The sequence below is a fragment of the Mustela erminea genome, chromosome 5 (genome assembly GCF_009829155.1).
Source record: "Mustela erminea isolate mMusErm1 chromosome 5, mMusErm1.Pri, whole genome shotgun sequence".
Lineage (NCBI taxonomy): Eukaryota > Metazoa > Chordata > Mammalia > Carnivora > Mustelidae > Mustela > Mustela erminea.
Window position 1 is genome coordinate 34,678,912 of NC_045618.1, and position 14,802 is coordinate 34,693,713.

The 14,802-nt window shown below is 40.5% G+C and overlaps 1 protein-coding gene across 3 annotated transcripts in view; it reads right to left on the reverse strand.

The window, feature by feature from the left end:
* Positions 1–217: 217 nt before the first annotated feature.
* The window catches only part of UACA (uveal autoantigen with coiled-coil domains and ankyrin repeats), a 92,216-nt gene continuing 77,631 nt past the window's right edge, over positions 218–14,802 (reverse strand). For all 3 annotated transcript variants that reach the window (XM_032342596.1, XM_032342595.1, XM_032342597.1), the window contains 6 exons: positions 13,835–13,871; positions 12,920–12,972; positions 7,583–10,321; positions 5,639–5,791; positions 3,545–3,610; positions 218–415 (listed from right to left, as the gene is read on the reverse strand). In XM_032342596.1, the coding sequence (XP_032198487.1) occupies positions 344–415; positions 3,545–3,610; positions 5,639–5,791; positions 7,583–10,321; positions 12,920–12,972; positions 13,835–13,871 (3,120 nt within the window). In that variant the 3' untranslated portion in view covers positions 218–343. The remainder of the gene's footprint in view (positions 416–3,544; positions 3,611–5,638; positions 5,792–7,582; positions 10,322–12,919; positions 12,973–13,834; positions 13,872–14,802) is intronic.

Genomic DNA, 14,802 nt, shown 5'->3' on the forward strand with positions numbered 1-14,802 from the left:
CAAAACAAAACAAAACTGGGGTGCCTGGGTGGTTCAGTGGGTTAAGTCTCTGCCTTCAGCTCAAGTCATGGTCTCAGGGTCCTGGGATCAAGCCCCACATCAGGCTCCATGTTCAGCAGGGAGCCTGCTTCCCCGTCTCTCTCTGCCTGCCTTTCTACCTACTTGTGATCTCTCTCTGTCAAATAAATATATAAAATCTTAAAAAAAAGAAACTTGCTGATGAAACAAAATATATTTTATTTCAACTGTAACCAGCACAAAGCAGCTGAGGAAGGCCATGGAGTTGTACTGGGACTGCTGAGCACCAGCAGCTAAAGCACGCCCCAGCTGGTCGGGACTGCCTTTAGCACACGAGCCCCTGCCGCATTTGTATGATCTGGAGTAAGGCCGCCTGCACGTCTTCATCCATGTGACCCTGGAGAGAAAGAAGAAAGGCAGAAATATTTTATGTCATCCTCACGGACACAAGAATTCTAAAGCCCGAGGCTTTGAAACAGGGCCTAAGTGGTTGTGATTCACCAAATGCTAAAGCCTCATCATTGCAGATATTCTAAAGGATTTCCTGGAAGGAGGGCAGAGCTGTGTGATGGAAAGAAAGAAAGTCAGCTTAAAAGTAGTAGAAACCAGCTGCTCTTAACACTTATTATCAGAAGACAGATGGACAAACTTCTCTCCTTCTCTTTTTTTAACAATGGCTCAGATAATAGGGGCAGCATGAATTGTAGATAAGCAAAGTCAGCTACAAGTTAAGTTTTTTTCCTGCTCCTGCTGAGAAATGCTTTTGTAATTAGAAAAGTAATTAATGAAAAAGACCCCATACTTATATTCTTATCCTAAGTAGGATCACATGTATGATTTTCCAACTTGCCCTTTCACCTAATGTCACAAAGTCTTTCCCCAGCTGTATCCCTAATTATTTTAAGTTATTGGATAATAACACTTACGGATATATCATTTCTTTACTTGGTCCTGCAGTGATGCCCATTTAAGGTGTCACCCATCTTTATAGGCAGATTCCTAATGCCTGTTCAAAAAGCAGGCTCAATTGCTAATTTTGCTAAGCACTACAAAACTTCCCCTACAGGCGTTGTAACAATTTACACTCCCACCAACAGGGTATAAATGCCAATTTCCCAGACACCTTGGCCAACACTCCAGACGATCATCTTGTTTAGTATTTGCCAATCCCCTTGGTGAAAAATGGTACCTCCTTTGCTTATTCGCATTTCTCCATTATTGACGAGGTTGAGATCTTTTTTATATGTATGTTAGCCATTTATATTTAGGAAGAAACACTTTGAACTTAAAAAGATGGCAAGAGGTTGATTAAATGCGAGTCAATATGGTAAGCTTACAACACCCTCTTCCCCTTTTTCTTTGCTTGAACACTTGAACAGGTTTTAGCATAACACTTCCTATTAATATAAAAAGTTATGCTTCCAAAATCTGTTTCTATAACAGCAGGATGTTTAAATTTCAAACATTAGCCATAGTTGACTAAACTGAATTTCTTAGTTAACTTTATGATGCCAGAAGGCAAGACTATTTCAGATGCCAGTTGTTTTTGTTATGTTTCATTAGGAGTCAGTAGAATTTCAACTTTTGGAAGCAGACTTTAGACAAAGTTGAAAGGCTCGCTAGTTTGCAGTGTCTCTCGGCGAAGGCACACTCTTCCTCTTCTGGCCAATACCAGACCTGAATGAGTTCCTCATCCTCTCTGATACACATCTTCGACACTTTTCTACCCTCTCCCTCCTAAAAGTCCCATTCCGCTATCCATCAACTGTCCTCTCTAACAACCGCAATATACAGTTTACCCTTAAACAACAGGAGTTTGAACCATGGCTCCATACAGACACAGATTTTGTTTTTTATTAATATCATATGGCATATGATATTAATACAAAATACATGTATTTTCTCTTTATGATTTTCTTTTCTTTCTTTTTTTTTTTAAATCAGAGAGAGAGAGGGGGAGAGGGCGAGCAAGCACAAGCAGACAGAGTGGCAGGCAGATGCAGAGGGAGAAGCAGGCTCCCTGCCAAGCAAGGAGCCCAATGTGGGACTCGATCCCAGGACCCTGGGATCATGACCTGAGCCAAAGGTAGCCGCCCAACCAACTGAGCCACCCAGGCATCCCTCTTTATGATTTTCTTAATACTATTTTTTTCTCCAGCTGACTTTATTATAATATAGTATATAATAAGTATATAATAAATATAACATAGCAAAGGTGTATTAATTGAATTGACTACTTATATTATTGGGGAGGTTTCCAGTCAACAATAAACTATTAATAGCCAAGTTTTTGGAGGGATCAAAAGTTATATGCGGAGTTTTCGACCTTGCAGGGTTGGCTCCCCTGCCTCCCGCTGTTCACGCGTCAATGGTACTGTGAAATCTCAGCTCATCTTCTAGCTCCGCAAAAGAAAGTAGCCAATCATACCATAATCCATTCTTTTCCTTTTGTTACCCCTTTATCTCCTATAGAAAAGGAAGGCTTTTTGGTTTTAAGAATTTGACACTGTAAAGTTTCTTCCTTTTTATTATTTCACCTGGTTCCTTTTATTAAAAAATGACCTTCTTGGAAGCTTTCTCTCATCTCAACACCTCTTTAAAACAAACAAACAAACAAATAAACAAAAAAACCATGTGGACTGACACTTCAAATTCTAAACAAGTCCTGTTATATCTCACCCGCCATTCTAACACTGTCTCTTTTAATACGTCTTCCTCAAAAATCTATTCTGAGAATTTTGGAGATGCTGATCACAGGATTTCTACAGAGCATTAAGTATGGCACTCTTCATATGTCAAACATATTCTTATTCTTCTAAAAAAAAGCTTTCTCATTATACCCCCAAAGAAGGGAATTCTTAATCTTACGCTTCACTGAGTTTAAGCCTCAATAAATAAATGTTATTGGTAATCTCCTACCGGAACCAATTTTTTCGTTACATTCTTACAATTTTGTGCACACTTTGTCATTTTTGCACTTTTATAGTACTACATGTCCAAGAAATACTCCCAAGAAACAGTGAAGTCCTTCACTCTCTTGAGCTGAGAGCCAGGTATGGCTGTCAAGACGCTATCTCCAGCTAGCAGTGCCACGAGCACGGGCCGCCATCAGATGCTGCCAAATGGTCTATAAAATGAGTGACAAGCAGATGGAGAGAACACGAAATTGAAGATGTTGTGTTACCATATAGCTTTGTAAATTTTGCTGGGAGATACACAGCCATGATTAAAAGAAACACAATTATTTTTAAATAAGCATATGGGGTACAACTACTTTACACATCAATGACTTTCTCATAAATGTACTTGCAAATAAAAAATGGTCTTCTCCAAAATGGGATCGAGGAGTGCGGCTGTGCTGAGCACAGATGACGTATGGAACTACTTAATCACTGTATTGTACATCTGACACTAATACAGCACTGCATGTTAATGACACCGGAATTTTTAAAAAATAAAATGGATGAAAATACAAATGAAATCTTTTCCAAAGGAGGAAGAGTATTCTTTTTTTTTTTTTTTTTACCTGTGCAGCACTAAGAAGATGTGTACGGTAAATTGCAATCACCTCTTGGTGCTGTCTGTCAGCATCCTAGAAATGTGAAAAGACAGACAGGTCAGAGCATCGGCATTCACATTTTCAAACACAGAGAGGCTTGTGGGAATGCCACCTTCAGGCTTGACACTACACAACAGTAGTGCGCTCCCACCATGTTATGCTCCTGCCACACCTTGTAACAAATCACCTTGGGCTCCATGATGCAAAACCTTGTAGCATAACAGTAACATAGACTTTCCTAATCAATGTGTGGGAACCTAGTGAAAGCAATGCCACTTGTCCTCCGTACTGGGAAATCACTGCCTTAGTTGACATCTCATGCCACCAGATCATCCAGATACCTACTAACTTCTACATCGGATTATTGCAAAAGCTTCCCATTTTGTCTCCCTGCCTCTAAATTTTATTTCTTTTCATGCTCCTGAAATTAAGGTAGCTCTTTGCCCATATCACTTTTGGCTCAAAAACCTCAGGAGAAACTTCATTCCATATAAAAGAGAATCCAAACTCATCCACTTGCTTCTCAACAGGCTTGGCAGTTTTGCCACAAACATAATTCTGGTGACCAGCCAGGCTGAGCAGCCTCTCACTGCCTCATGGTATGGCCCTCGCAATCCACTCCACCCCCTCCTTCCTACAATTTCCCTTGCCTGGAATATTCTCTATGTTCCATTCACCTACCAAAATGCCATCTATCTTACAGGTTCAGGCCAGTTGTTCCCTTCCTCTTTGACTAGCTCCCACCACCACACCAGGGATCCCTCCTTCCTATGAATTCATAACCACTTGGAATCTGGGATCTTATTCTCAATTCTATATTTGATATTTTGGGGTTTGTTATTTTACTTTTCGTGGATCTGTGTTTTGCCTAACTTTCCAGAACTCCCTGGGACAAAAACTATGTACTTTCTCTCTCCCTGACAGTGTTTAGCGCAGTGTCATGAACATACTGAATAATAAACCAGTATTTCCAATTATTGAAGGGACTACCATATCCTTTCAACAAGATCCAAATCAGTAATTTATCATCATTAATTTGTAGGCCAGGGGTGTTAATAAAATGAACCCTTAAAAAACAGCTTTCTTCTATCCAAAAGCAACTCCTAACCAATTCCTATAAAATCAGAAATTATTAGCAACAATTTACATTTGAGTGGGCTACATTTTCCTTAGCATTTCCATGCACATTATATTATCTCATCTGATTAAAAAAAGCAAACAAATAAGTAATCAGTTATTAGCCTATTTTATGGATAAGGAGGCCAAGGATCAAGGGGAATGTTTCATGTCACTCACTTTTAAGTGGCAGAGTTTAGAACAAGCTCCTATCTTCACAGATTCTCAATTCACTTGCTTTCTTTCCCATATAAAGGAGATACATATATGGATATATATATTTCCAGATGTCTTCTTTTAATATATAAGGTTCCAAACCAGAGGGATGCCTACCTTTACTTGTAAGCGTAAAATATCAGTATTTTAGAGACTGTGCTGCAGTTAGAAAGATATCAGATTTGGAGTCAGCCAGTCCTAGGATTAAATTCTAGCTGAATGTCCCTAGGCCTCAAGTATTTTCATCTTTGCTTCTTTAAAAATAAAGTGGAGCGGGGGCACCTGGGTGGCTCAGTGGGTTAAAGCCTCTGCTTTCGGCTCAGGTCATGGTCCCAGGGTCCTAGGATCGAGCCCCACATCGGGCTCTCTGCTCAGCAGGGAGCCTGCTTCCTCCTCTCTCTCTGCCTGCCTCTCTGCCTACTTGTGATCTATCTGTCAAATAAATAAATAAAATCTTTTAAAAATAAAGTGGAGGGGGTGTATGTGGGGGGAATAAAACCTTGTAGGACTGTGATAAAGATCAAGGTCAAAGTATGTAAAGTGTTCAGGGCCATGTCTGGCATATCAAAGGCAGCACATCTACTACTAGTACAAGTAACTCTGAGCAAACGTGATTACCTTCCTGGACCTGAGCATAGCCACAAATTAATGTGCCTTCTAAATAAACTTTTACCAACTAACGTGAACCCGCACATGCGGGCATGAAGGCTCCAAGGGCAGGCTACTCACAGCCAGCTGCTGCTGCAGGGACTTCACTTGCTGCTGCAGGGTGTCGACCAGCTGGCTCTGCCTCTTGCTGGGGCCCCCGCTTGGGGACGTGAGCTGTGAAAGGCCACTGAGTGCCTGCTTGAGTCTTTCCACGTCATTGAGCAGTTCTGTTATCTTATAAAGAAAGAAAAAAGGCATGGGAGAAACCTGTATTATTCACTTATTCGATTCTAATGGACACCTTTACACAAAAATCCCTCCTTGAGGCACACAATTTATCTTTATAGACCAGAAAATTGAGGAATGGATATTGTCAATATTATGATCAATAGTACATAAACTATACAGGTTTTTTCATTAAATTCCTCTCAATAAATTCCTTATAAACGCATTACCAAATTGAGAATAAATATATATCCTAAGATTGGACTGTGACCTTAGTCTTTTTATTCTTAGATAATACTTAAGTACTTATGAAAGTCTACAGATTATCTTCTAGGTCATCTGAACAGGAACTTATGGGGCACTGCCTCCAACAAAGTTTGAAAAGACAGCATGGCTCATTTAAGTCCAGCACTAACTCATGTCCCTGGTTTGTGTCAAGAACATATGATTTTAGACTACTTCATCTTAAAAAGGGGCGGGGGGATCAGGAGGCTCTTCAGACCAGTGGAGAGAGCAAAGGCTTTATTTAAGATCAGCCTGATCTGTTAGTGATTAGCTGTGTGAGTTTGGTTAATTTCCTTTCTTTCTCTGAGCTTTAGTTCCTTTATCAATGAAAGGGGAGAAGTTCTTTCATAGTTAAGAAAATCAAATGCAATCATAAATACATGCCTGGTATGTAGTATAAGCTCAATTAAGTGGCAAAAATGTTAAATAGTTATTAAAAACTTGCTCTTGTATTATTCAATGTTACATTTGTAACATTCTTCTGAATAAGCGGAGAGCATTTAAATTCTGGGCCATCGGAGCAGATAGGTCAGGTTAGTACTGGCACTTCTCCAAGGAGGTGGGCTGGGATGTGTCTGCTCTCAGGTGTCACTGTACCCCTAGAACTCACCACGGCACCCTGCACATAGAAGGCATTCAATAGTTATTTACTGAACTGATAAAAATGCACCCAAATGCACCCTGATTTCTCGTCTTCACAATATACACTTTACGCCAACTACCAGTTTCAAAAATATTGTTGGGCACCTGTTCTGTAGATTGTAGCATGAGAATGAAAGAAGAAAAGGTAAGTTACAAACCTGAGCTTATAAGGTGGTTGAGACGATCAAGCACATAACTCAATAATTGAGACATTTGAAATGGATGGCAGCACTAACAGAAACCATGCATTTTGGGAGGGGAACAGTTTACTGGAGGCTAGACGGGACAGTGAAGGCTTCAGGAAGGAGGACACATGTTGAAGTGGGCATGAAGGAATGTACAGGACTTAACTCGGCAGGCACGAGGGGCAGGACATTCTGGGTGAGGAGACCAGGGTGTGAAAAGACACGAGGACAGACTGTGCAAGGAACTGGAGGGCTCGGTTATTGGTATGAGTGAGTGCCAAGATCAAGTCTGGGGTGCTCCCCCATGTCCTTCGTTTCTCGGAGCCCCGAAACAGCTTTCTTCCTCCTCTCTCTCATCACCCTTCCATATCCTAAAACCCATTGCACTGACCACTCGCTTATGAAGCCCAGGAATCTTGAGTCTCCCCCATCTTTCCTCAATTCTTGGCTCTACGAGTTGAGGAAACCAAAGGAGAAAAGCTTTGCCTGTATGACTTGACTTTTCTTTCAATCCTGAATTTCTTTGCACACCAGCAGTCTAACCGGAAAGGTGGCATTTAGTGGTCCCGTAGTGAATGCTTTTGTAACCCCGTCCCGTGGGATGCTGCGGTAAAGGGCCCTGTCCCACTCCGGCAGCTCTGCCCTGGGGTCTGCCAACGCCAAGCCATGCACACGCCTCGTAGCCTACCTTATTATCTTTTGCTTCAATCTGTTTGGCAGATTCCTGTATTCTTTTCTGTAACTCTGCGATTGTGGTCAAGGACTTATCGCACCGCTCCTGCTGATCCTTGATTTCTTGCTCGATGCTGAAATGCAGTAATTCCTTCTCATCTTTGGCACAAAGTTGCTTCTTTTGGGCCTGCAGCACCTCCTCGCAGGCTTCCTCGTACTTTCTATTCAGATTGGCCAGTTTTTCATTGAGGCTGGAAATCTGGGTCTCCAAGTCACTTTTTGTTGCTTTGTATTTAGACAAATCTACCACCTCTCTCGTCTCTAGCTTTTTTAATGCTTGTTTAGTGTTCTGAACCTCGGACTGGAGTTTGGAGACCTCTTCCGTTTTGTTTTGGCTCTCCTCTTCCTTCTCCCTCAGGCTGGCCTTCATGATGCCCACTTCCTTCTCAAATGCTTCCTTAATCCGCAAATGCTCTGCCAGGGGCACCGAAGAGTTCTTTTGGTTCTCTAGCAGCTGACGCAGATTGGCCACCGTCTGCTGCTCTTTCTCGTAACACCTCTGCTTAGTCTTCAGTTCCTCCCTCAGATGCTCGATGGTGCCGTTAAGAGATTTTTTCAGGGCCTCAACCTGCTCCAGGGGAACATGCTGCTTCTGCAGAAGGGTCTGGGCCATAAGAAGCTCCGAAGCCTGTCTGGTATTCTCGTCCACCAGCTTCTCCTTCTCAGTCTTCACCTCCGTGTACTTCTGTAACAGGTCTTTCAACTGTTTGTTTAGCTCTTCTGCTTTCCTGTTCAGTGCTCTCTCTGTGCCATGAGAGTTCTCCACGAGAACGTTCTTATCCTTTAAATCCTTCTGAAGAGCGCATATCTCCTTCTTCAGCTTGTCATTCTCGTGCTTGCACTTCTTGGCCTCTTCTTCCCTGACGTGGTATTTTTGCGTCTGCTCTGAGAGCTTTTCTTTTAGTTCTTTCTCTGCTGCTTTAAATTTTCTCTCACACTCTTCGAAGCTGACGATTGGAGCGTATTTGAGCTTAATGCATTCCTGTATCGTGTCAAGTTCCTTCTTCTGGGCTTCGATTTCGGCATGCAGGGTCACAATCTCGTCTTGGCCCTTTCTGTAGTTGGCCAGTATTTCCGCGCTGTCATCCTGTACTCTCTGCAGGCTCTGGTTTACGGCACTCATCTTCTCCTTGTGCTCTCGGAGGCTGATATACTCGGCTTTTATTTGGCTCTGAGTGTTTTCCAGGTTTCTTCTGAGGATTTCATTCTCACCTTTAGTTTTTACAAATTCCTGATTGAGATCTTCGAGCTTTTTCTTCGTGTCTAATAACTCTCTGTTGGCCTTATCCACTGTGCCATTCAACGCGGTTTTCACCTCCTCATGGGTTTTAGCCGGCACATACTGGGTACTCAGGGTCTTTTTCAGGTTAGTGTTTTCAGACACGAGTGCATTTATTTTCTCTCGCTCTTCACCGCTCCTCTTATTCAGTTCGGACAGCTGTTGTTTGAGGTCAGCGACACTGGATTTCAGAGCCGAGACCTCTTTTTGGTGCTTCTCGGGAGGCACAAACACAGTTTCCAGGCGGCTAACATTCTTACTTAAACTGTCATTTTCCATCAGCAACTTCTCCATTTCCAGCTTCCTGTCCGCGTATTTTTGTGTTACATCTAAAAGCTGTTTCTTCAGCTCATCAACAGTGATATCATGTGACTTTTTCATCTCTTCGCTGACTTGTAGAGGAACGTAATGACTTTTCATTTCACTTGTTAAGTTCTGGACTTGCTGGTTGAGGGCCTTGTTCTCCAGATAAACCTTTTCAATGTCCCTTTGCAACGTCTGATTTTTCGAGGTGAGTTCGGTGACCTTCTTCGCCAGCTCTCCTGCTCTCTGCTCCAGTCTGCTTCTGAGCTGCTCGTGCTCCTCTGGCTTGATGTGCTGAGCAAGTTTGGCCTTATAATTCTCAAGCTCTCTCTTCAACTGTCTGATTTCTGTAAGTGACTTTTCATACTCTCTTTCTGCCTCTCCTATTTTTTTCACCTTCTCGTTTACTTCGCTTGACAACAAGCTCTTCATGCTTTCAAATTTTTCCGTCGGAACCGAGAGGGCCAACTTGGCTAAGAGTTCTTTCACCTGGCCTTCCGCCTCGGCCACCCTCCTTCCTTTCTGGTCTCGCTCCGTTTCACACGTACTGAGTTCCTTCTGTAAGCGCTTATTCTCTTCCACCAGCCTGCCTTCGTCCCTCCTCAACTGTTCCACTACCAGCTCATTTTGTTTGATCTGGTTTCGCAATTTCCCCACTTCAGCGGATGCGCCCTCGTACTTCGCCTTCATATCCTTCAGCTGGTCCTTCAGCCCCTCCATCAGCCTGTGGCTCCCTGTGGCTCCTTCACTTGTCAGGTGCTCCTTAAGGGCAAGAAAGTGCGTCTGCATCTGTTTTACTTTACCTTCGGAGTCATACATTCTCTTCTGCACGTCCTTCAAGGCGTCTTCCAACTGCTTTATCTGCTCATCGGAGTCCGCCTTGACCCGTTCGCACTCCAGCGCTAACGCCTTGCACTCGGCCACCTTGTGCGCCAGCTCATTCTGCAGCTTGAGGCGGTCTTGTTTTGCCGATTCACAGAAAGTTCTCATTGCCTCTAACTCTTTCTTTAAAATGTCATTTTCAGAATATGAGGTTTGATTGGTTAATGACAGCTCCAGTGGTCTTAACATGGACCTGCTCTGCATGTAGGCTGGGACCCCCGGGGAAGTACACTGAAAAGGGAAACCAAAAAAAAGATACTAATCACAAAAGCCTAAAGAAGACAACGACTTAACTGCCAAACTTACAAAGTTCCTACATCATCAGCAGTCAAGGGGTTTTCAGACCAGCACCCTGGAAAACTACAGTAGTGATTCTGGGTATGAGTCCCTTCATATGCTCTCAAGCAGTGATACTTAGAGAGTCTGTTCATTTTAAGTATTTCTGGCAGAACAAAGAAGGTAAATAGTTGTGACCTCTGGGGACTACTTCCTCTTCCTTTCTCCATACACAGTAACTACCCACAAGTGATAACAACTTTATCAAAACTCATTATTATTTCTATGCTTTATGGCACATAATTAGAACTTCCAATTCTGAACAAAGTCATCAGAACCCTCAAATCAAAACAAGTATTACAATTTTAAATCTGCAAATTATTTCACAGAATGATACATTATATAACTTCTAATAAGATATATAATTTCTTGGGCGCCTGGGTGGCTCAGTGGGTTAAGCCGCTGCCTTCGGCTCAGGTCATGATCTCAGGGTCCTGGGATCGAGTCCTGCATCGGGCTCTCTGCTCAGCAGGGAGCCTGCTTCCTCCTCTCTCTCTCTCTGCCTGCGTCTCCACCTACTTGTGATCTCTCTCTGTCAAATAAATAAATAAAATCTTTAAAAAAAAAAAAAGATATATAATTTCTGAATATCCTCGTTAACTCCAATGTAATGTTCTCTAAGTTATAAAAATACCACCAAAATAAGCAGCACAGCTAGTATGAGTTGTCAAGAGAATATTAGCTTACAAAAATGAAACCAAGTTTTCTTCGGTCAAGTAGGGTGAATGAGAACTTAGCATATAATCTTAGTACAAAATCTGACTGACATCTCATTCCCTCCACTAAGAGTTGACACAAAAAAGTATAATTAAACTTCTCATGAAATAGTTCATAAACAGAACATATAAGCACGAAACACTAAATTCAACAATTTTATTTTTTCCCATACAGCCTATCGCAGTAAGGGCCCCTTACAGGTACTAACTCATTGATAAAACCTATGTGCTGTGCACACATTCCACTATTTTAATAAGCAGGTTTCACTGTTGTTTAGTTAAATCTATACTGCCTTCCCCAGGGTCAAGAAAGAAAATTAACAACATGGAAGAATTTCCCGGCCTCTCTGCTTCTAAATTATCTTTCAATTTGCCAATGATCTTTAGACTAAAACTGCAAAAATTTACCAATTACTTATACATCTTTACAATTTCCAGACTTTTTTTATTATAATCAAATATTTATCTAATCTTAAATACTTTTCATATGATATCCATTTTCTCAACCTAGAATCTTAGAAGCTTCCAGCTTAAAATGATCCTTTTTTTTTTTTTAATATTGTACTTATTTATTTGAGAGAGAGAGTGTACACAAGTAGGGGGAGTGGCAGGCAGAGGGAGAGGACGAAGGACGCTCTCCACAGAGCAGGAAGCCCGATATGGGGCTTGATTCCAGGACTCTGGGGATCATGACCTGAGCTGAGGCAGATACTTAACCGACTTAGCCACCCAGGTGTCCCTGCAGCTTAAAGTGATCTTAAGACATCACGAAGGCTAACTCATTCTGCCTATCAATAACAGAAGGTTAAAAAAGCCTTTAAAAGTCCAAATATTGGGGCGCCTGGGTGGCTCAGTGGGTTAAAGCCTCTGCCTTCGGCTCAGGTCATGATCCCAGGGTCCTGGGATCGGGCCCCGCATCGGGCTCTCTGCTCAGCAGTAAGCCTGCTTCCTCCTCTCTCTCTGCTGGCTTGTGATCTCTGTCTATCAAATAAATAAATAAAATCTTTAAAAAAATAAAAATAAAAACAAAAGCCCAAATATTTATGCCTTTAGTCCACGGGAGGTGCTAAAAATGCAAACTTCTATCTACTGGAAAGTAAAGATGAGAAGGATATCAACAAGAAAATCAGACAACACTATCTCTTGGAAGGTTTTCTTATTTTGAGGTGAATTTCCAACACATAAAACAGATATTTGAACATAAGGAAAAATACATTTCAAAGCCAAAAAAATTACTTCTGAGTTATTCATAACCTGTCTTCCCCTCTATATGGGCAAATATGAAGAGGTAACCAATCACTGTTAATAAATACAGGCTTACTATCCAAGACAATGAAATTGTAATTCAAATCTCTTATTTAAGCTACTGTCATCAGAAACACTCTAGAGGGCACTAGAAACAGTAATATCTGCTTTTATTAAACTCAGAACACCACCAACAACTTTTCTTTGATAATGAAAACCTTATTCAATGTATATGTACTAATATAGAATGCTGTTTTCCTCTTTTTAAAAAGGCACAAATGTTTTTATTTATTTTTTTTTAAGATTTTATTTATTCATTTGACACAGAGAGATCACAAGTAGGCAGAGAGGCAGGCAGAGAGAGAGAGAGCAGGAAGCAGGCTCCCCGCGGAGCAGAGAACCCGATGCAGGACTCGATCCCAGGACCCTGAGATCATGACCTGAGCCGAAGGCAGCGGCTTAACCCACTGAGCCACCCAGGCGCCCTGCACAAATGTTTTTAATAAATATTTTTAAATTAAAAAACAATTACCTGTGAATCTGCCGTGTACATTTGACCCTGTTTGAGAAGCATATCTTCTTTTCCTACATAAATCCAAATAAATGATATCTTAACTTAAATACCCATACCAAAGTAGGCTAAGAATTGATTTGGTGTTATTATCTCTCCTCTAGTAGTCAAACAAAGGCATGAGTTACAACATAAAATTATCCTTGTTCTAAAATATTCCCATTTTTCATTATTATTTCTATATATATAAGGAAAGTACCCATATTCTTCTGAATAGATACTAAGTTGGTTTTTAGAAATATGTAAGACTGTTAGATTACATAAGCTACATGATTATTATAAAATGTATCTTATAATCAGTCAAAATAAAAATGGTGTTCTTTATATTTATAGGATAAATGAGCTTGAGGATAATTTAATATTTCCTGGGAAGGAAAAAAAAATGGATTTTCTAGAGGAATTATTTAGAATTAGCAAATAATACATAAAAGTTAATATTAATTACACAGTCTTAAAATAACTAAGAAATAAGTGTTTATGTAACTTCTAATTTTTAGATGCCTCCCTGCATTGAAACTATATCCAAAGATTTCTCCAAATCAGAAGTTATGTTTCTTTTCATAAAAGACAAGCCCCAAATATCACAAAATAAATGTCTACTAATGAACAAGGTAAGTTTGGTAACTCATATAAGATACAACTTAAAAATACAAGTGGCTAGGGAAAATCAGAGCCTCAGCATTACCGGATGTTATGCTAGAGGCTACAGTAGTATCATTACCTCTTCCTACTTCCGTATGTTGAGGTATAACACACAAGCAGTTGAAATTGAGTGGCAAGAATGTCATATACAGTTAGACAAAATGAATAGGTAGAAACATTCTTCTTTGTTTTAACTGGGTGAATGGTAATGATAATCTATGCTTTTGTACTTACGGTTACTGAAATGACTTCCTGATCCTAAATGATCAGTCTGAAATCAGAAGCATAAATTTACGATGAATATTGCTTCATTTTGTTAAATTCTGTATCTATTTTAGCTCTTAAATGATCCAATTATTAAAGTCACATTTCAAGATTACTTGTTTCTCCTGAGTATGACTCTACTTGAAACTATAAAAAGACACAGCATTGATGACAATTCGAGAGACCAGTTGGGAATAAAATACTTCACTGAGCATTTTAATAAAAGCAGCCAAGCGGTTCAAGGAAAAACTTTTCTGCTCAAAACAAAAAACAAACAAACAAACAAAAAAAGTGAGCCCCAAATGAACTGAAACAACTTTCAATACACACTCTTCACTGCTTCTTTACCTCAAAAGGAAGAAAATGGCTTCCCTATCAAATGCAATCTGTATCAAAATACCAAAGCACTTGTCAAAGAACTAGAATAATAGTAAATTTTGAATGGAACCACAAAGACCCCAAATAGCCCAAGCAATCTTTAGAAAGAATAAAGCTGAAGGGATCACAACCCCAGATTTCAGGATACACTATGAAGCTATAGTAATCAAAACGGTACAGGGACGGCAGAAAAACAGACACATAGACCAACAGAACAGAACAGAGAGCCCAGAAATAAGCCCAAGCTTATATAGTCAATTAATTTACGACGAAGGAGGCAAGAGTATATAAAGGAGAAAAGACAGTCTCTCTTTAACAAATCATGTTGGGAAAACGGGACAGCTAAATGCAAAAAAAAAAAAGAAAGAAAGAAAAAGAAACGGAACCATTTCTTACACCATACACAAAAATAAACTCAGAAATCATTAAAGACCTAAATATGACATGTGAAACCATAAAACTGGTAGAAAAAAATAGGCTATAACCTATTTGACATGGGCCATAGAAACAGTTTTCTAGATAGGTCTCTTCTGGCAAAGGAAACAAAAGCAAAAATAAAT